The sequence below is a fragment of the Watersipora subatra genome, chromosome 4 (genome assembly GCF_963576615.1).
Source record: "Watersipora subatra chromosome 4, tzWatSuba1.1, whole genome shotgun sequence".
Lineage (NCBI taxonomy): Eukaryota > Metazoa > Bryozoa > Gymnolaemata > Cheilostomatida > Watersiporidae > Watersipora > Watersipora subatra.
The window spans coordinates 26,184,447-26,206,942 of record NC_088711.1 but is presented as its reverse complement, the minus strand read 5'-3'; the positions used below and the strand labels follow the sequence as shown (position 1 = coordinate 26,206,942).

At 35.9% G+C, this 22,496-nt stretch overlaps 1 protein-coding gene across 1 annotated transcript in view; it reads right to left on the bottom strand.

The window, feature by feature from the left end:
• The window catches only part of LOC137394883 (probable ATP-dependent RNA helicase DDX27), an 83,231-nt gene that overhangs the window by 41,054 nt on the left and 19,681 nt on the right, over positions 1-22,496 (bottom strand). The window contains exons 6-10 of the mRNA XM_068081657.1: positions 20,091-20,264; positions 14,613-14,763; positions 13,416-13,657; positions 10,405-10,541; positions 8,823-9,004 (exon numbers count right to left, since the gene is read on the bottom strand). Coding sequence (XP_067937758.1) covers positions 8,823-9,004; positions 10,405-10,541; positions 13,416-13,657; positions 14,613-14,763; positions 20,091-20,264 — 886 coding nt within the window. The remainder of the gene's footprint in view (positions 1-8,822; positions 9,005-10,404; positions 10,542-13,415; positions 13,658-14,612; positions 14,764-20,090; positions 20,265-22,496) is intronic.

Sequence of the window (22,496 nt, the reverse complement as noted above, 5' to 3'; positions counted from 1 at the left end):
TAATGGTTGTTAACAATTAATGGTTGTTAACAACCATTAATGATTGTTAACACTTGTTACTGGTTGTTAACACTTGTTACTGGTTGTTAACACTTGTTAATTGCTGTTAACACTTGGTACTGGCTGTTAAACTTTTTAATGATACTAGAGATATTCAGTTTCATTAGACATAATATTAGTACTTCAAAACTATGAAATGCTTTGAATAACGAGCATTCGAATACGGAAAATCGCTATCGCTGACAAGTCTACCATAAGTATATTTAACCACCACAGACGACCAAATCATCATGAGAGAAGCAAGCTATGGACACAGAGATGAATTTTTTGATGCTGATGAGATAATGATGATTTAACCAACGAAAACTCAACAATTTATTATAGTTTTGCTACAGAAAACTTGTGCTTGTAATTTGAGTAATTTGATACAAATTTTAACAGATACCTAAACAGCATACCATTATTACAACAATAATTAATAGTTGATTCTTTGGAGGCATCAGCTAAAGGAGAAGGTAACTTTTGATCGTCTTCCATAAAAGCAGCGCTTATGTACCACAACATAGCAGCAGCGCATGTTTCTCAAAATTGCCTCATGATTTTAAACATGGTAGCTATATTTTATTAGTCATCGATTGCTTAAGCAAACCCGACAATGCCAAATGATTAAAAAAGGAAGACAAATGACCAGGCCTTTATTTCATGACATCTGTTCACAAAACGTGTTGTGTTCTTGGTTGCATTATTACAAGCACCCACACAGATCATAAAATGAGCCATTAATGGTCTTTCGCTGTTGCCTGAGAACATTTATTCGAGTCTTAGTTAGTGCAATCACAAAAGGATTCGTCTGATCTCTCCTCCTATATGGCGCTTGTTATAATATTACAATGCATTAAGCTGCGCAATAAATATTCAAAGCTCATGAATAGGTTCCCGTTGTGAGGATGATTGCGCCATTTTTTTCACTTGTTGTTAATTCCTGGTACCGCCATCGCTGGATTTCTAGCTATATATAACCATTATTTCCTAAGCACATCATATATCTAGTTTTTCACAAATATTAGCTCCTGCTCGTCCGCAATGACTGAATTTTACTCAAAAATTTACCATATAATTTCAGTAGATACGTCGATAATTTGTTTCTGAAAACTAGCTCATCTCAAGGTTAACTGTGGATTCAACAAGGAACAATACAGTCAAAACATCTGGAGCGCTAAGAATAGTAGCAACTTTGGTGCACATGCCTTGTATTGATGTACATTCCTCCAAGTAACAGGCAAGTTCATTATGTACCTACATGGGAACATTGTTTCAACATACATACCTCTACTGTTAGTAACCAAAGAGCATGAAAGAACTCATAAAACTTCTATAAACTGGCATGAACTAATAAATAACAACAGATAGATTTAATCAAACACTAAATGCATAAGTGGTTGGGTTGACCTGACTAACGCACTTTTAAAAAGCTTATCTTAAATGAACTAGAAACGAATGAATTATGGGCAGCTTTTCTACATAGATTTGAAATAAAACGATAAAAAGCGACAATTATATACTGCAATCAAACTCTTGTCATAGTAGATGAATAGTCAGGGGAGCTAAAAAACTCGCTTTTAACAGCTTTGAGCATGTGTTGATTATAAACCAGTATCAACATTTGTTAATACTGCATGTATGTTACCCAAATACAGTACTGTAATTCTGAATAATATTTGTTCATACTACATGTATATTGCCTAAATACTTTATTTTGAATTTTTATTAGCATTTGCTAATACAGTGGAACCTCGGTTCTCGAACATTTCGGTTATCGACCAATTCGGTTTTCGACCAAAAAATTTGAGATTTGTTCGGCTCGGATCTCGAGCATAAATTTGGTTCTCGACCAAACCGGAGCATGCGCCCTGGAATTAAACGTTCGGAACAGCTCTTGAAACAGCATGGGAACATTCGTTAGCAAAGGAAAAAGCACGTTATGCATAATAAATTCTTTACAAAAAGAAAAGAACCATCTTGGACGACGTCTTCACTACCGAAGAGATTTGCTAAGGAGACAACTCTAGTGGAGTTACCCTCAATTGTTTTGGATGAGGATTCTTCTTCAAAGAAGTGAAGTAAACTGTTCCTGCAAACGTGCCATTGCTGTTTATATATTCTTTTTCACACGATATTTGAGATAACTGATCTGTTGCATTATTTGTTGCTGTTTCATTACCAAATTTTGCAATTTTAGGAATTGTATTTTAACCTTTAATGTTGTCGATGTTTTAAAAGCAAAACACGAAATGTTCCGTTTTTGTTTTCTTCTTTCATCGTAGATAGAAAATCTTTTACTAAAATTAAACACGATCCTAATATGAACCCGTTTTTATTTACAGTGCGCAATATACAGTAGTTGATAGTGTAAACTGTTAAAAAATACTTTACCAAAGTAGTTTTTTCGACTTAGAACGGATTAAAATTGACATACCATAAAACCTCTAATTGAATGCCCCTTCTATTTGAACGCCACCTCCAATTGAACCCACCCTGAAAGAAGGGTTGAAAAATAGACTGCCACTTTCCAACTGACTGCCACCTCCATTTGACCGCCACCTTGACATTACTAATATCAACTGATCAATAGAAAAGTGTCCACAAAATTATATTAATAATGAATTGTTTATATCAATATTAGCTAATTCTCTCGTTGTCCAATTCCAAACCGTTTCGCTTTTTTCGTTAAAACTTTGAAACCAACACCGTAGCAATAATCAATAACCGTCTCAGGCTAGTAGTAGTAGTTCTCTGTTTAACGCGATCTTTCTATTTCGAAGTAGCCTACATATATAAAAAACGGCTTAACTTTATGATGGTAGATGAACTTTCCAAGCACCGCTATAGAAATAATCACTGTTTCAGGCTAATAGAGGTTCCTTGTTTAACACGGTCTTAATACTTCGAAGGACATGCGTATAAAAACCGGTTTGCAAGTTTTGAACCGAAGGTTATACGTTTAGCGAGCAAACTTTTAGCACTGCATTAGTTCTAAATGCAGCGTGTAAAAGTTTTGCTCTGCCGAAAAAGTGTTTGGACGCTAATATCGACTGGTTCAGCAGTGCAGAAGAAGAATTGAGGCTAGAAGATATTGCGGAAGGTATTGGACAACTAGAAGATGTTCGTTCCATCGAAAGCAACAATCAGATCGCAGCTCTCCGAGCAAACGATGGAAATATTTTTGTTTTAAAAACGTTAATTTTTGTTTCTGCATGTAATATACGTATGGTTCGTTTATGTCACTTGTTCATGAACATATATTTGTATCATTTAGTAGATTATTGTTGTATAACTTATAAATATACAGATTTATAGCATGTTATTTAATAGCACCCTTACGGCTATTTTAAACACGGCTTACAATGGATCGATGCTCACAACTCCACTTTTATTGCACCTAAAAAGCTAGTTTTGGCTGCAAACTGTAGCAAACATATCAGTGAGTGCAATGAAAGTTTATTCAACAATGTTAAATATAGATATAAAATAAAAATATGTCTTCAAAATTGAAATGAAATAAAAATTTAACATTCCAACAAATTGCAAAAAAGGACACAAGCTATTATATCATCGCAGGTCAACTGCAAGCAATAGATATCAACTAATAAGAAATATTTCTCGGTTTCTTGATGCATATTTATTAAGAGATCTTTAATAAGTTAGAGGCAAGTTAGCATATTTATTGCATTCAAAATGTTTAATATCGGTTCACCGGAAAAAGAGGGAAAAATATAGGCGACATTCGCTTCGCCCGTAATAGGGCTACATTTATCTTATGAAAACTCTGACGAGCTATTTGAAAAATAGACCGCCAGCCTCTATTTGAACGCCACCTCCAATTGACCGCCACCATAGACGAAGAGTTGAAAAATAGAGTGCCGTGGCGTTCAATTAGAGATTTTGCGGTACATTAATTCTAATGGGGAAAGTTGTTTCGGATCTCGAACAACTCGGTTTTCGAACAACTGTCTGGGACGGATTATGTTCGAGAACTGAGGTTCCACTGTACCTACTAGAAGTATATCAACGCGCGAGTGAACTAACGAATTATCAGATTTTGGGTCTAAACAATAGCTAAAAGAGCTGAGTACAAAGTGAATACGCATATTCCTTATGGCATGCAATACAAGCGATTCAGAGAAACCTGGAGAGTAGCTGACACACATAATGTGGAATACCAGGCACCAGTCTGACATTTTAACAGCATGCGTTCTCTAACCAACCGCTGATCAGGAAAACAAAGTCAAGTAGTTCACTAGCTCCTTGGTAATACGGAGACCTGGAAATAACTTGTCTCATCAAGCCACACCCGAAGTAGTTAATATTGAAATTTAGTGAATCTGAAACGCCTAAGAAACTATGAAAGTCATAACATCTGTTGATGTGCAAGTTTAACAGTGGAGCTACATTCTTGAAGACAGACGCTCCCCAACTTACAAATGAGATATGTTCCGGTCGGTCATTCGTTAAGCGAATTTGTTTGTAAGTTGTCTCAGACTATAACTTGTGCAGTGCCTATTGTCTAAGTTTATCATTATTTTTGTGAAATTTTTTTCAAATGGCAAAGCGTAAAAGTTTTGCCCTGCTAAAAAATTGTTTGAACGCTAATATCGACTAGTTCGCCGAGCAAACGGTGTAAATATTTTTGCTTTAAAAATGTTAATTTTTGTTTCTGCATGTATTACAATTATGGGTTGTTTATGTCACTTCTTGAATATATATTTGTAGCATTTGATAGAGTATTATTATATAACTTATAAGCTTGCAAGTTTATAGCATATTATCTGATAGCACCATTGTGGTTATATAAACTCGGCTTACAATGGATCGAACCTCATAACTCCTCTTCTGTTGCACATAAAAAGCCAGTTTAGATGCAAACTATAGCAAACATATCAATGAGTGCAATGAGCTTTAATGCAACACTGTTAAATATAGTTATAAAGGGTAGTTATGGGGTGGCGTCTGTACAAACAATTCCGTTCGTATCTACCATTGTTCGTAACACATGTTCTAACCATATATGTTCTAACACCATATTCTCAAGTAAGGTAGCGTTTGTATACCTGTTCAATAATGGATCTGCATGTACATCTTTGTTATTGTAACTGTTCAATAGTGAAGCTAGAACTTAGCTGTACCGATTCAATAGTGCGGATTCCCTGTTAATGCTGCTACAGCAATACCAGCCAAAAAAGTGCCGTGATAAGTGGATAACCGGCTATCAGGTCAATTTGCCAAGAAAGAAAGATGAAAACCCAAAAAAATTGTTTACTAATGAAGATCTAAAATGAATCAGCAGTTGAAGGTCGCCACTATTTCAATCAAGCACTATGGTACAGAGATAATCAAACACACTTTTGGTTGCCTGAGATTAATGTACATGTCGAGATTAATGACTGTGTGGTGGAGCGTACCCATAACATATCCTATGGCCAACAAAAAACTGTGCAATGACTTCTTAAAAATCATCATGATGAAACAATAAATAACATTATTACTAAGTGAGAAATCTTTTTTCGTTTGATGAATAGAGTCCATTTGCTCGCTTTGTTCGTTTGCTGTTAGACTGTTTTGTACCAAAAAGTAACCCCTACTCTTAGCATACCATTGAGAATGTGAATGCTAATAATCTTCTATAAAAAATTCAAAGACCACACAGTTGATCTGTTCAAAAAGGCTAATGTTCTTCCAATTAAAGAGTTATACAAACTCTGTTTAGGTATTCTCGCTCATTCATCATTCTACTCTGACACTCATGTTCAACAACACTCTTATGCTACTCGTTATTCTTCATATGCCTTGCCTTACCCCAAGTCTACATCTACAGCTGGACATCGACAGGTAACTTACCAGTTGTCCAGTATTTGGAATGACTTACCAATATCGATCAGGTACATTGAAAATTCAAATAATTTTAGGATTGCTTTAAAGAGGCATCTGCTTGACTCATTACGATGGCTTTAGGTCTTAATATGTGAACATTCTGACATTAAAAAAATTGTCAACTCGGGCCCTGCACCTTGATTAGCCTTGTTATTGTGCACATGGGCCTTCATCACTCCCTATTTTATTATGATTGCTTATTCATATATGTATATTTATTTAGTTTATGTCTCTGTGCATCGGTTTCTATGATGACAATAAACTAACATAACCATTATCTTTTTTCATGTAAAAGCATTATCATTTTTAATTTACCAAAAGTTCTGTTAGCCACTCCATGTTTTTCATTTTATATATTTTAGCATCTCCTTTTGTTACTTTCCTTAATTTACACTCAATTTTTTTTCCAGTTTCATGTAACTTTTTATTGTTGAATCCTATTATATTCAGATTACTGTTTATTTATTATTTCTTGTGCCTTTCAATTTAACTTATAGCTTGAGTTTTTAATCTTAGAATATTATCCTACCCTTTATGCTGTGTGATGCTTGTGCACAAACACGCATGCGAGCGCAGACATGCAGTATACCTTCGTTCGCAATTGCAAGGTTTAATGAAAATTTAAACTAAGAAAAATTTAAAAAAAAGAAGCTAGAGGCGATTAACTTCTTTTCAATAGCATTTTATTTATTTATTGACAGTCAAACGTATAGCAAACTTATATTAGGGATTGACAGGACGATTGACAGGACGATTGACAGGACATAGTCGTAACTAGTGGTGGTCATAACTCTCGTACACCATAAAGCAGTAGTGAGTATAAAGGATAAAATGTACAGCATGTCATAAGGAACTGCTGCAACATATCAGCTGTGTGCTTATAGAAGTCGTATCAAGTCACTGATATTTTCTTGTTTTGCTATTCGGTTTGCCACTGCCAGCATAGATGCAGTTAAAAGGTTGGGAAAGTATGTCCAATATAACAGCAAAAATTACAAACGTTTAAATTTTTTTACTCAGTTTACATTAAGGAGTAAAAGGGAAGTAACAGGCATGTGATCATTTGAAACCCTCCGACTCATCCAAAGGAACCCTTTAAAATCAATCAGTTTACATTTAAATATACGCTGTTTAACCACTTCTTACTACCAAATTCATTCTGTGCCCAGCTATCCAGCAGAGGTTGTTTTTGTTAACTGGGTGAGTGAAAGGCCGAGCAATGTCGAACGCACCGCTACTTTTAAATTAAACATTACTTATATTCAACTAGGCTACATGAGGTATATGAGAATGCACTTAATGTTTGCGGCCTTGACCAACCTACAAATTCCAAGGACTTCTAATCCTGTGAGAGATCAATACGATTAAAATTTTTAAACAAACCTATTTTCATTAGCAGATCTAGGCAAGCTGAAGGAGAGATCATTTAGCTATCGGCTTATAGAGTAGGTAAAATGCAAAGATCAGATGAGCTGAATATTTTGGAGCTACCACATTCTTCCAATTTTAGCAATAAGAGATCACTGATCGCTTCAACACACTATCTGTTTTTGTTTATAAAAATGATGACATTCATCGCAAAATGCATGACATCACTCCGTTATATGACAAAAGCTGAATAAACAAAAAAGGTTTGTTAAAACATTTCAACTAACGTTACGAAATAATTTTAATTAAAAATACTATTAATTACGAAAGTTACTTCAACGGCAAATAAATCCTAATATTTTGTAGTTGCAAGTTTGAACTATAGGATACATGTCATGCCGCTAGTCTTCAGGCATACATACTAGTCATGCTCTATACTCTATAGGATGAAAAATAATCTAGTCAAACCTAGTTACAATATTCACTTCGTATATTAAAACAATCATATGTATAAGCAATCATGTGAGATAAGCCTACATTGTATTTTGTTTAATTATGTACAGTGCTAAAAACAAAACAAATACTTCAGTTATGTATAACATAAAAACAAATAACAGAAAAATAATCAAAGTTTGATGTAAAAACTAAATAAAGTACTAATAATCAGTAAAAAGGTGTTTTTCTTTTTATTTTAGAAACAGTTTAAAGAAAGTCTAGACTCGGCGATGCATAAGGTCGATCGTATAAATATAACTTACTTTAGATTAAGTTTACATCAACTTAATTTATATATTTTGTCATATTTTAACACAATTTTAATATCTACCAGTGTTCTATGCTTGTACTTACGGAACTTATTGGATGTTACCTTGTCATGTTACCTTATAAAACAAATTTGGATAAAGAGGTCAGTCATCATAAGTTGAGATTTGACTGCATATATCATACGATTTATTTTTTACTTCATTAATTTTTAGCTGTAAATAATGATGAACATTTGTAATTGCTAGTGTAACAACATTGTTGCTGCAGAATCAATGCCAAGTCACTGCGAGTTCTATTATTTTCATTGTCATATTACAAAGCCGATAGCTTCGTTATAGTTAGTGCATCAAGTTATTCGGACAAACCAACATTGGCCACACATGAAGACACAACTCTAAAATGACCCAGAATATTGCCGACTCAGCAAAATGCTCTGATGACATCACATAAAATTATGTCAATATGAAAAAGTTCATGAATATAAATCCTAGTTTTCGTTAGTTTATACAAAGTTCTATCAAGATTGAAACAAACTTAGAATATTAGAATCACCAAAGAGTAATTTCAACAAAAAAGCTAGTCACTTCTGTGGAGCCAAATTTCACACTTTTTTTTGGTTTGCCAGCAAACTTTGAATTGCATGAAAAATGACAAACTTTTGTAAAACATCAGATAATGACTAAAAAAATATCCATGTCTGCCTAGAGGCATCACTTAAACCACTGGGACTTCTGAATAGTATCACCTTCACCTTTGCTTACCTTCCACTACGACCAGCGCGAGCCGTCCGCCCGACCCTGTGCACATAATGTTGGATAGTGCTAGGCATGGTGAAGTTGATGACAGTCTTGACATCATGAATATCAAGGCCTCTCGCTGCCACGTCGGTCGCTAGCAGCACATCGATCTCACCATCCTTAAAACGCCTTAGAGCTTCCAGTCTCTACAGAGTTTCACAAAAGCATAAGAGAGAAGACGACTTTTCAGAGTATCACTGGTGTGATTCTGCCACAATGACTTGGCATGGTTCTCTTAGAAGTGTGCAAGCGTGATGTAACAAGCACAATCTTTTTCTATAAAAAGATTAGTGTCACCCTTTGATACAGAACCTGTGCGCTTATTGACTTAGTTGATTAGCACGAGCTTTAGAGAAAAAAAGCCTGGCGAACCAGGATGGACAAAGATTGAAAACTAGTGAAGGTGACACTTACAAAACACAGACATGACAGAAAAATACAATAAAATACATAGTCAAGGTGAAGCCATTACTAGCTACTGCGTCCTCACAGGCTTTGCCGACTGACGCTAGTCACGCATATTACACATAGGACCTTTGATCAGTGACAAAAGTTAGAGAAATATGCAAATTTACGTTGGTGAAACGATTTCTCAATTATTAAAAATTCAATAGGTACCTATTGTTATACAGAAGATTACGTTTTGGCTGTCATGACAACAATAGAGACGACTCATACAATCATTGTGATTCATGACAAGAGGATAAACGATTAATTGATTGACAACCAGTCTGTTACAGTCGGGTGGTTACCAACTCGGTACAGATGTGCTTGATAATGCGAGAGGTTACCCGAGCTGCTGTAAACAACATAACCATAAAAACTCTTTTCATAATAAAACGCCCAACAACCGGTTAATCAACAAATGACACAAACAAATGAAGCCGAGCTTGTAAAAAATTTAATACAGGCACAAAATTGTCTCCAGTTATTATTCTCAGACATGACATCATATAAATGTCTACAACACTAAACTTGACACAAGACCAGCCCAAAGATATACAAATTATTTTTCAGAGAGCTTGATGACGTAGCTTTTCACCACATATTTCAACTGCAATCTCATATAAATCATCTATATTGTTTTAATACTTTCAACTATTAGAGATTACGTATATAAGATATTTTGCAATCGCTTGGGTATATTTATATATAAGTAAGCGTTCTCATTCATGAAGAGTTAGCCTGTGGTCCAACTAACAGCTTATATCTAGAGGGATGTGACAGTATCAAAGGTTAATACCTACCAATTCTGATGATGTACACTAGTCAAATATTAATATAAATGAACTTTTTAGTAGCAATTAATGGAAAAAGAAACTAAAGACAGTGTGTATGGGCTTAAGTTTGTTTTTAACTATTTAACGACCTCAAAAGCTTTCCTTATAAGACACGCATGAGCTGGGTAGTAAATGTGAAACAACGACCATCTAAAATCAGCAACACTCCGACTAAAGCCTACTGCTAGTAACACATTTAACATTATATCACTCGGCAACTCTTTCTTTTCCATATTGTCACTCGTGAGGACCAATGAAGAGCATACCTGCATCTGAGACAGATTGCCGTGAATCTCTCCGACATTGATACCCAGAAGTCCAAGAACAATATGCATCCTGTGCGCTTGTACTTTTGTTTGAATGAATACCATGCAGCGTTCGTTGAAGGTTCTTTTCACGAGGGCTACAGAACATGCAACAAAAAGTTTTGACTCTCAAATTATATATTAATATTAAGTAGCAAATCCTATCTCAACAGCGCAACCCGAAATACTGCCAGAACTCGTAACAGAATGACATTTACTTCTTGCTTTCCGTTCCAGCCATCGGCTCACAACGAATTGATCAGCCTCTTCTCAATATGGCCAACAATACAAGGCAACATTTACAGTGTGGACAAGATGCTTTGTAATGACTTCCATTTGTAAACGAAGAATGACCAAGAAAGGAGTTATTAACAAACAATGGCCTTAGATGGCAAGTAAATATAGTTACTCCCAGAATTCACGGCAGCCACATTAATCTCAAACGAGAAGAGCAGTCAGAGGGGATTGACTGTCTGTATGCTTGAAATCAGTTGAAAAAAATAAGTTTTTCAGGGAGATTGGTCAAAGCATTCATTACTTGGCAGCTGTGACATCACTTCACTGTTAGTTCCAAGCAGTAGCTCAGTAGCGTTTTGTGCATATAGACAGCAAATATCAACACCGTGTGTCTCTTATGTCTAGATATTAAATGAATGCACGTTATTAATCACTGTGTTTCCATGAGGCGCATGATGCTGAATTTGAGCCAATCCGCAAATTATCCGCATCATGAAAACGGCATAAATCCACAAGCTAAGCGAGTTTTGAGACTCACAAAAATTTACCAAATCCATCATGCTTGTGAATAATGGAAATGGCACTTGCGAATGGTGCAAATTAAAATACCGCACCAGCTATTCAATTTTAAACACTTCCAATACTTCCGTCGTCTTTTCTTGATCGAGTTTCATGAGTTTGCGTTGCTAACACGTGCATCGCTAATTATTAACTTATAGCGTACAATTCTTTACCTTTTTTCAACAAGGCGCCGGAGTCAATCCGCATCATGTGAATATCCATAAAAACACTTAATTCCCACGATAATACAACTTGTGCGCAACTCCAAATCAGCATGATGCGCTTCATGCGTGTCTCATGGTAACTTAGTGTAATCATAGTAATATTTTTGTATGCTGGGTTGCTTATTAAATGTAAAAACACATGAAAACATTCTTGCAGCAATAAAACACGCCTGCATCTGTAAAATTCTATTCAAACAAACTTTTTGAAATGCATTTCTAAATGAACTGCCTTCTTCCATCAGTCAGTCATACGTCAGGAATAAGTGTATTCAAGAATAATAGAACAGATTCTAGAAATCCATTACTCTTCAATAATAGAATTCTATTATTGAAGAATAACATATTTTCAAAGTTCTGATTAAATATAAACACTAATATCAAACCATCACTGGCCAGCCTTCTACCAGAATCAAATAGGTCAAAGCTTCACTATAGTGAATATTACGAATTCCCTCATGTCAGTGACAAAAGTTGTTAACAAAACCTCGCAGTCAATCAAAATAGCGATCCGAGTCTACCTAGACTTCTATGACGCAGCTAATGATGGGCTGTGTCAGGTATTTGCGTGTCTGTGTCAAGTATTTGCGTGTCTGTCACTTATTTTTGTCAAGATGAAAAATGAATGGCGCGATGACAGGAGTGTCGGTAAGCAAGAAAAAAAGAAAGGAAGCTCCTTATTCTCAAAAGCAAATAATATAAAGTGTTGTATACTGCTACACGAACGAGTACTTATCGGGGACACGTTGTACCAGGTAGAATGTCATGGAAACGGATGAGCGTTGAGTGACATCATGTACTAAAAGATTACTAAAGCGTTTAAAGAAACCTGGTTTAAGGTTTTAAAAGTTTAAGAAAGCTTTGAACGAATAAGCTAAAGTTAATCGTTTATTTGAATGCAATTAAGAGTGAGAATAGGAAAACAATCATCAGATGGAATTTTCAAGGAGATTGAACTACCTAACTGAACAATCAGCTATAGTTGGCTGGCTTGACTATTTAGTATTATTTTATATGCCAAGACTAGCAGCTTTTTAAGAATAGAATAATTAAAGTGATTGATTGGAATTAACTGGAAATTCTTAGCTGACAATGATAGCAGCTGTTTTCCAACAATGACAGTAAGAAGGTCGTTAATTATCAAACCTTTGAAGCGATGTATCATAAGCGCATTCTAGATGTTCAGAGAACAAGGGAAGGGGTTAAGGTTACACAAGTATCTACAAAATGATTAGCCTACCGGACCTCATGACGACTGATATACGATACAGGCAAGCTGATTTCATCGCCGCGATAGGGCTGACAGAGCGCGTATATTGACCTGTGAAACAGGCTAAGAAAACCTTTATACCTAATGTGAAGCTTTCGGCAAAATAAAAAAATTATGTTAATAGAAAATAATGATGCAAGTGATAAACTAGATGATGAGCCTGCTTTTGTTTCTAGCGCACATAGTTAAGTTCATAGTTAAGTTCATCACATGGCAGTGTTGATCATGGTATCTCTATTATAGAAACAAAATTCAGATATTAAATGAATTATTAGTTTTACACTATCATGTTAAGAGGCTTGAATTAATAACACATCACATTATCAGATACTTCAGTTGATGATACAAGCTTTGTCTAGATTACGTTTTAACTTGAATAACCAAAAATATTCCATAAATTCAAATAGTTGAAACTGGCACGGATAGTGACAGCACTAACTAAATGTGACAATTATAATTTTGCCTATACAAAATAATGTAAACTATCATGCGATAATATGAGTAAAGCTTTATGAAACGCATATATTCTCACACATTTCTAATGAACTCATTATGCACGGTCAAACAGCAGATTTTTCAAAGAAATGTTTAGATCTGTGAAATCACTGAATGGTAGGAAGTACTGACCACTATATAACACAGAACGGGATGCAGGTGCTATTGATAAAGCCTCAAATCTCTACCTGATACGATAGCCTCTCTGTCGCCCTCCTTGTTAGGACGTATCCTCACAAACTCCTGTCTCAAATTCATCGCTAAGTCAGTACTAGAGTTGACAAAGACCTTAACAGGCTTGTTGAGAGACACAGCTGCAAGGTCCTTGACCTCTTCAGTCATCGTTGCAGAGAAAAGCATGGTCTGCCTCGTGAGAGAACAAAGTCTGATCACCTCTTTCATCTGTTCAGCGAAGTATTCATCCAGCATTCTAGAATGTTACCCGAAAACTGATGAAACAGTTTGTCATGAAAATGACTGACCATGTCAAAATGTAAATTGTAAATGAAAAGCTGAAACAAATGAATGCCTCGAAGAGCACAAATCTAAACTTCGCCAACGCAGCCACTTTATTCACTATTTTATGAATGAGTTGAGGCCTTCTTGCGCACTCCCATGAAATTGTATAGCCAATGCATTGGCGATGCAATTTTGCCGAAACGATCATGTTGGTCTGCGTCGGTAGAGATAAAATCGATGCCTCTGTGATTAGCTGAAATAAATTATTCCAATGAGCATAATCTCGATTTCATTTTATTAATTCCTAACAAGCTGATTTCTGGTAAAAATTTGTTTTTTGAATGACATCGATAACAGTGTTTCACGCAAACAGCTATTTCCATATGAACAAAGTTATTCTCACTTGTAAGAAATATATGACGACTACTAATGGAGGCGGACCTGTTGATGAAACTGTTCAGTTAATTCTTCAAGCAGTTAATTCTGTTGAAATATATTTTTATTTTAGTTTGATTCATCCCGCGAACCTTGACTATTTTTGTACATGACTGTTTTTGTCATTAGCATGCAGCGTTTTTTATTTGAGCAGCTATATGCATGTAGCAATGCAAATAGCTGCTCCAAAATTACTGTTATCACAAATTATCGATGATCCACATTAGATAACTGAAATGTTGATCTTACTTCAATAACGCCAATAAAAAAAAAATTTAGCAAGGATATTGACACATTTAGCAAGGCTTTGACACAACTGAAGGAAATTCTCATTCTTTTTGCTAAAGTGATGCACTGTTTAGTAGCGTCAGTGTGTATCCACAGCAAACATCTACAAATCGGCTATGTATTTAATCTCTTCGGGCAGCTAGTTATAGAAACAATTTTACAGCATAAAAAACAACTTGCTGCCAATATGGCAAGAAACAGACCTGTCAGCTTCATCTAAAACGAGTATTTCAATGTTGGCAAGAGAAAAGCTCGGAGCATTATGCAGATGGTCGATAAGACGACCAGGAGTCGCAATAACAATATCTGGTCCCAAACGTAGAGCTGCTTCTTGCATCTTTATGTCCAACCCACCTACAATGGTTTTAATCACATGCAACACAAGAGAGCCAAAGCTACAAAATGTAGATCAACAAAACATACATAAAAAAACACATATACAGTAGGCACTCCTACAATGTAAACAATCCGTTCCAGGAATGTTTACGTTATAGGGATTTTACGTTATAAGAACGTTGAAATACATGTAAACTACCTAATATATTCCAAGATCTTTCCAAACTTACCCATTTGGCCATCAAAAAGGAAAAACCTGACTTGACTTTTTTAATTTGTTGGCTGTAACGTAACTGCAGTATTATTGGTTTGCATCGACAAATTTTTTCCTTTATCTGATCAATCTCACCGGATATTTATTGACCATGATCGCAGTAATTTTACAGTAATTAAATGGGGAGCGCACATCTTCAACGTTCATTTACAACGGTTTGCTTATTCTTTCTTAACAGCGAAGTATATTCTGCCAAATAAAACTAATAACAAATATTTTATGCGTTTACAATAAAGCAAAACACATATTTTATTATAAAAAGAGTAGCGTCTATCTGTTCGTCATTTATCTGTATCCAGGTGTCAAGGTTAGGATAAAATATAACTTTCGGTGATATGCCTAACTCGTAATATTCAGATTGGTAGACCAATGCCGTAACCCTTGCACTAATTGATTGCCTTTTCGCCTTTAAGTATTTATGAACAATTGCGCAGCTACCTATTTTCTGTTTTGTAGACACATCTGACGAACTATAACAACGAACGAGAATGTCATCGATGTTGTATAATAGATATAATGCTATACGGACATCATTTTTTCTCTCTTCTGCAAGTGCGGCGAGATAGATTAACATGCAAAATTGAGGTCTTCATGAAGTGCATGTTTATGCAGAGGTATACCTTAGTCTAATTCATGGGCTGACAAAAAATGAGCTAAAATAAAGAGGAAACTGTATATTTTATAAAAGGCTATTACTTATACTATTTCATATTACCAATTATATTATATACTAATATTGAGACAAATAATGCTTATAACACTGAACTACAAAATATTCAGTAGCAATATTCATTAGCAGATTACAAAATCAGAGTTGTCTACTTCGCCATAAACTAAATAAATAAGAAGATAACTCAATCTTCTGGTTAAATCAACAACCCATCATGATTGACTAAAATAATAAACTTCTAAATCGTTCATCATAAGTTCCTCAACTGACTTATTACAAGGAGAAACTGTGAGTGATGTGGGTTCCATGGCACCATTGAGTCTGATGCACTTGGACAGGTGTTTCTGCCTTGATGGCCACTGGGGATACCCAAATACTGTGAAGAGCCAATGTGGAGTGTTCGATAAGGTGTCCAACTGTCATGGATATCGAATCTAGGTACTTATAGAACAGCATTAAAGATTTCAAGTATCTGAATAATACAAATAGTTTCAGTGATGTGCAGTGAGAGGGAACATAGTCTAGCACCCAAACTAGAAAGGTTGAGACCAGAAATGCTATATGAATGTGTGCAGTAGAGTCACAAGCAAACAATCAAGGCAGCAATTCTTAGAAAAGAACGAAACTGCTTTAAACATGTGTTCCGCAGTCTGAGGCAGATACGGGTTGGCGCAAGACACTATCAAAAAGTCAAGAGAAAAACTATTTTGAAACGGTCATTAAACGAGCCATCATTTGGCTCACTCTTATGCAAGTGCACTACTACTGGCCTGTTCCCCTGTTTATTTTCATAGCGCCTAGTCGACAACATCATGCCAGTTTTTACTAGCTATCGTGATCGAAAGCCGAACTCTGGTAGCCAAAATAAATTGTGCAAATAACGATGCTTATTACTGCAATAGAAAACAAGCCCATTAATACTGCAATATCTAATATTCAATTTCAAATTAGCTTACTTCATTTAAAACTTGCTAAAAATTGGCTTAAAACTTGTAAGATTTACTAGTAGTTTTAGTGGTTTCACTAGTGGCTCAGTCAGGTACCAGCTAGTTGGCCTCCAATAGTGCATTGTAATGATGGCAGTTGTTCAACATTTCAAGCCAAGAGTGATTTCAATAATAAATGTTCACTAACCAATAGAAATTATTGATAGGTTGTGTGAACTAAATAGAGAACTCACATTTTTCCTGTCTAATTATATATACTGGCATACAAGCTGACCTTTGAAAATGAGGATTTGTATATAAACTTGCATATAACCCAAATACACCTCTCTCTCCCAAATACCATGCTACATTGTCTGAGCTAATAACGACTAAGTTTCAACGTGATACAATTGATAGCAATACATCGATAACAGTTTATTATTCAACAAATCAGAACATAGTTCACTTTGGCCTTATTTCCCAATACTAATGCAAAGAACCTGCAGAAAACATTTCATTTAACAAGCATAAACAGTACTAGCGGTTATGAGAATGACTGACTAATTGAAGCGCGTTGTGCTACAATCTGGTGACTAAAAAAGTGAAATGGCAAGGTCACAATGTGGGAACACAATGTGCTCAATTAGAACCGATTAGGTTGGATTATATTTTTGGTGAGCACTATTAAGATTACTAAATTGAGTTTAAGTAGGCAAAAATGAACTTTGTTGAAGGCAATCTGCAGTTATGAGTGAGTAGTAATATCGGGGTTAGTGCGTGATACGAGAAGTTGCCTGTCATTTGGTAATGCATGTTAAGTCAATCCTCTAGTTTCATAATTATTTTTTATTAGTGATAAAGTCAGCTATTTATATGAGTCCACAAGGAGCCTTCTGAATTAATCCAAAAAAAACTACTAACACACGATTTCTTTACTCAAATTACTTGAAAGCTAGCTTTAAAGATGCTTCTTCTGAGTTTTTATGAGTGAGTTTTGAGTGTCCATTCATTGAAAGTAAGTAAGCTTTAATAATTACCAACTTGAGGCAGTTGGAATCCTGTGATGACTGCCATTTTGTGTTCGATGTGTCACATCATTTGTTTTTTATTTTGAAAGCATTCACTCAAAAGAAAAGGCAGCATATATTTTAATTAAATTTAAAAATAAGAGTTGTCACCCTATACTAGAAACATGACTCACGCAAATCACTTCACAAATTGCTGGATAAAGACATAGCTTTAGCGCTATGTTACAAAAAACACTTTTTGTGAGAGATTCTTAGAAGGTAAAACTATTTACAACTGTACAGGCATATGCGAGGTCTGATCCAAAAGTTCCCGGAAGGGAGTTGTATACACTTGCATATTTGCACATTGGAAAAACCCATTGCAGCGTTTGCTGGGAAACATCTCCGGAGTGTTGTCACAAAATTTCAGGTTGCTACGATAACACGTTCTCATGTGAGCCAACAATATGTCAAGGTCTGTCAGGTGCTTGCGGCGATTTAAAAAAAAAATTTGTCGTCATGTCTAATAAACTGGAACAGCGTATTTGCATTAAATGTTGTGTGAAATTAGGGAAAACAAGGATATAATGACTTTCGAAATAAAGTTTTGATCATTCCTGAAAGCTTCCTCAAAATTGTTGCAAGCGTGCATCCTAAACTTCTTTTGGTCATCAGTTAGCAAGCGTGGCATGAACTTTGCTGGGACTCATCTCATGTTTAAATCGTCAGTTAAAACTTTTTGAACAGTTCCAAAACCAAGTCCAGTCTCTCCAGATATCTCTCTAATGGTTAAACGTTGATCTGCCATGACTAGTGACCTCACACTGTCAACCGATGAACAAGTTCTTGCCGAGGCTGGTCTGCCAGACCTCACATCATCTTCAGTACTGTCTCTTAACTTCCCACAAACGTTTGTGCCACTCAAAAATTTGTGTTTTCTTTAGAGCAGCATCTCCAAAAGCAATTTTTACATTTCAACTATCTGAGTACTTGTTTATCCGAATTTCACACAAAATTTAATGCAAATACGCTGTTCCAATTGATTAGACACGACGATAAATTTGTTAAAAAATCGCTGAAAGCACCTGACAGACCTTGACATATTGTCGGCTCACATGAGAACGCATTGTCATAGCAACCTGAAATTTTGTTGCAACACTCCGCAGATGTTTCCCAGCAAACGCTGCAATAGGTTTTTCTAATGTGCAAATATGCAAGTGTATACAACTCCATTCCGGGAACTTTTGGATCAGACCTCATACATGCGATACCAGCAACTGTTACTATTGCTCAGCATAGCTTTTGGAGGATGAACTTTTCAAATTATGAGCATGCCATACCAATGACATAGAGCGCTTTTTATGAAAACCAATGGGCATTGCCGGGTTGCTATATCTCTAAACTTGCTTTTTTATTATAAAACAAAGCCAAATTAAAAGTAAATTTCGGGATATAAATTGAAAATTTGACAATTTAAAAATCTATCCTCGACTTATACGACGGTGACGTTTTTCATGACATGAATTTTAGCAAAATTCAAACTTCAAAAACGCTTAAATAAATTATACGATATAATGTATAGGGATTTATTTATAAAATAGTAAAATACTAGTAATCCTACTCAACATGAGATGGATCAAACACAAAGTCCAATTCTTCACCATTCAAACTGTTATCGCTAGGATTCTCTTCTGAAATAACGTGTTTTTTCGAATTTAATGCTTTTTTCCCTAGTATCTGCCTACAAGCTCTCACTTCAGTAATCCATTTGACACATCTACTATTGTCCGTCCATCTTTTTTTGTTGTACATGAATCACGATTCTTGACAGAAATCTGTCTTGCAGCATTGCTTTAACCATTTAATATGTATTATCAAATCTAGCAGTTTCGTTCTATTGGCAAGGCGGACCAATACGATGAAGTGATGTTTCTTATACCCTGGGATCTTTACTAGAACTGCCTTCACTCTTTCTTTTCTTAATTGTTGTATGGCCGATGGTACCAAAAACATGGACATTTTTGCTGATGGCATTTTTGAATGTCATTTTCTCAGCTACGTATCGCCCGCCTCTGATGCTGAATGAACTAATAGCGATCGAGTGATTTGAGCCAGAGAAGAGAGTCAACTTATATGGCAGGTACTCAGACTTTTGACCTTGACTTACACGCCGGATCGACTTGTACGCCAGAATTTGCGGTACTTCTAGTTCATTTTTCAACAGCCCAAAACCTACTGTTTTTCATAGTGATTAGGAAAAATCGACTACAAGCGTCGAAGAAGCTGCCTCATAAAGAGCAACAGTAGCACTACTCTTCTTTGTTACTTCTCTTTGGTGAGACCCTCATGTTTCCTGAGAGGCCATCTTAGCACTAGTATGTCTCTAACAGTTATCTAGACAAAGCAAAGCACCAGAATTTCCACACAAACCCGATGCGAACGCAAAGCACATAAACCTCTAAACAAACCTGCTGCCAAGACGGCTGACACCTTTGTGTATTGTGACAGAGTCTTGGTCACTTGATGGACTTGTACAGCCAATTCTCGGGTAGGGACGAGGACAAGCACTCGACTCATGGGTTGGGACTTTGGCTTGTAAAGCAACCTTTCCAATATGGGAAGCATGAATGCTGCCGTCTTTCCTGCAAGCATATTCAACTTACACAATGACACTCGTTATAGAGCTTTATGACAAGCTCGTCTTTCAGTCCGCTGAACCATTTCCTATTTTCTTACGCTGCAAGTGTGCAAGCGTGCAGTAATTCACTGAGAACCATTGATAAGTGATCCCATTAAAACGAAACCAAAATTTACAGTCACCCACTCATTCATTCAATCACTCACTATCACCAACCCACTCACTCACAAAATTTTAGTAGATTTGATCAGAGTGTATCGATATTCTCTATTATTTACGATTGTTTTTGATGTTTAAGTTGATCTGATTGCCAGGATGACTCAAGATTAAAATTGACAAAACTTGATCGCGATTAAAACATTCAAAGCAAAAATGTGCAAAATGACGTCACTAGTCGTGCGGCTGGCCGTCTCTCCTGTTATTGATATCGGCTATTGCAATGAAGTTGCAATGCTACGTGTCTTTATTCTGTCGGTATTTTTGCAACTATAGATGTTACAATCACGCTTTCTTTAATCTGAGCGGGTTAACCGCGATTAAGTTTTATCGATTTTAATCTTGAAACATTCTGGCAGTCAGATCAACTCAGATATCAAAAACAATCGTAACTGATAAAAAATATCGATAATTTCTGATAAAATCTACTTACATTTTGTGTAAGTTCATCTTTAACAAGGACTAAGCGTGCGACAATCTATCTTTAAAGGTTAACAGACAGCACAATTTTTTACCGGATTCACAGCAGCAGATAACATTAGACTGGAGTTTCAGTAATATTTTTTATATAATTTCAACCAAATACCAGGTTTTATCAACATTTTCAAGTCAAGAAACTAGAAATATTGACCGGAGACAACTGTGACACTATATAATCATATTAAATTTACTTATTTTTTGAACTAGATCATTTAAAAACTGTCCATTCAAATTCCTTATTTAGGAAAGCCTTTTGACCTTGATTATGGTACACAATAACGGAGTTGCCTGCTCTGTTGACATTGGATAAGCCCATGCATGGGCGAAGTATCAGCGTAAGCTGTGACTGGGGATCTGTAAATATTTTTAGGATGTGGAAAGGCAGTTCGAAAGTACTCTAGAGATGGCCACACGGCAACTAACCTGAAGATTCCCAAAAACCTCTTAATCAAAGCTATCAAAGTTTACAAGGAGTAGTCACAGGTGACCCAACCAACTTGTTCCAGCTATTTCCAAGGGATCACATTATTTCTTGTGTTTTGAATCTTCAATTGAACAAACCATTTGTAAACTAATAAAATGAATGAGTTATTTTTTATCGGTATTCACTGATAAAAAGTTGTTAGTTGAGCATGGCTGTAGTCATTTGGTTGCAAGCTTTTGGGGTCAGATCTCATCAGCTGCTTTTACCTGCCAAATAATCTGCCATCAGACGCTATGGTTCGATTGCTAACGAGAAGCTCTTGGCGGCAACCAAAATATTTCTGTCCCTGCCACTAATTAGAGAACTCCTATTTGGCATAAACACACTAAATTTTAAGCAAGCCATCAAAATCTCATAGAGTTATTCTAAGTTCATATGTTAAAATATTTTAGGTCGATATGCCTTGGCCTGCTTTCTACTGCAGCAATGCAGCATCGTTATTTCTACTATTTTTTTGCTAACGAAAATTTAATCAGTCAATTGTGATTAGTAATTAAAATTGGCTAAAAAAGGCTATAGGCTAAAAAAGCAGTGGGGCATACAACTCTTCCTAGATGGAGCAGTGTACTGGTGCTACATCTGCTGTGGCAGATGCCAAGTGATTCGAGCAATCTGGGGGTGTTCACGAAAAAAAACACTTTAAAGATGGCATACTGCGTAGCATGCACCAATATGAGTGAGCTGCCCTTGTGACGCAGGTAAGGGTTTAAAGTGGACTGCCATCAATAACAACATATGCTATTGGTACCAGGACAGAACAGTCCGTGACCAAAACTGTTAACCAGTGCCTCATATAATACATATACCATGCAAACATCAGGGTTTAGAGGCACATTTCATTGTCTTTCCTGTGGTATGCGTTGTGAAATATACATACTGTGTATTGGGTGAATGATCAACAATAGTTGAGGCCTATGGGAACAAATAAATTTGGAGTTATCCTCTATTGATCAGAGGGAACCTGAGGACAGATCCAATATAAACATTTTTAGCATGGACCAAAAATGTCAGTTCTATGCTGTTTGGTTTATCATAGCCTACAAACTATCTATCAAG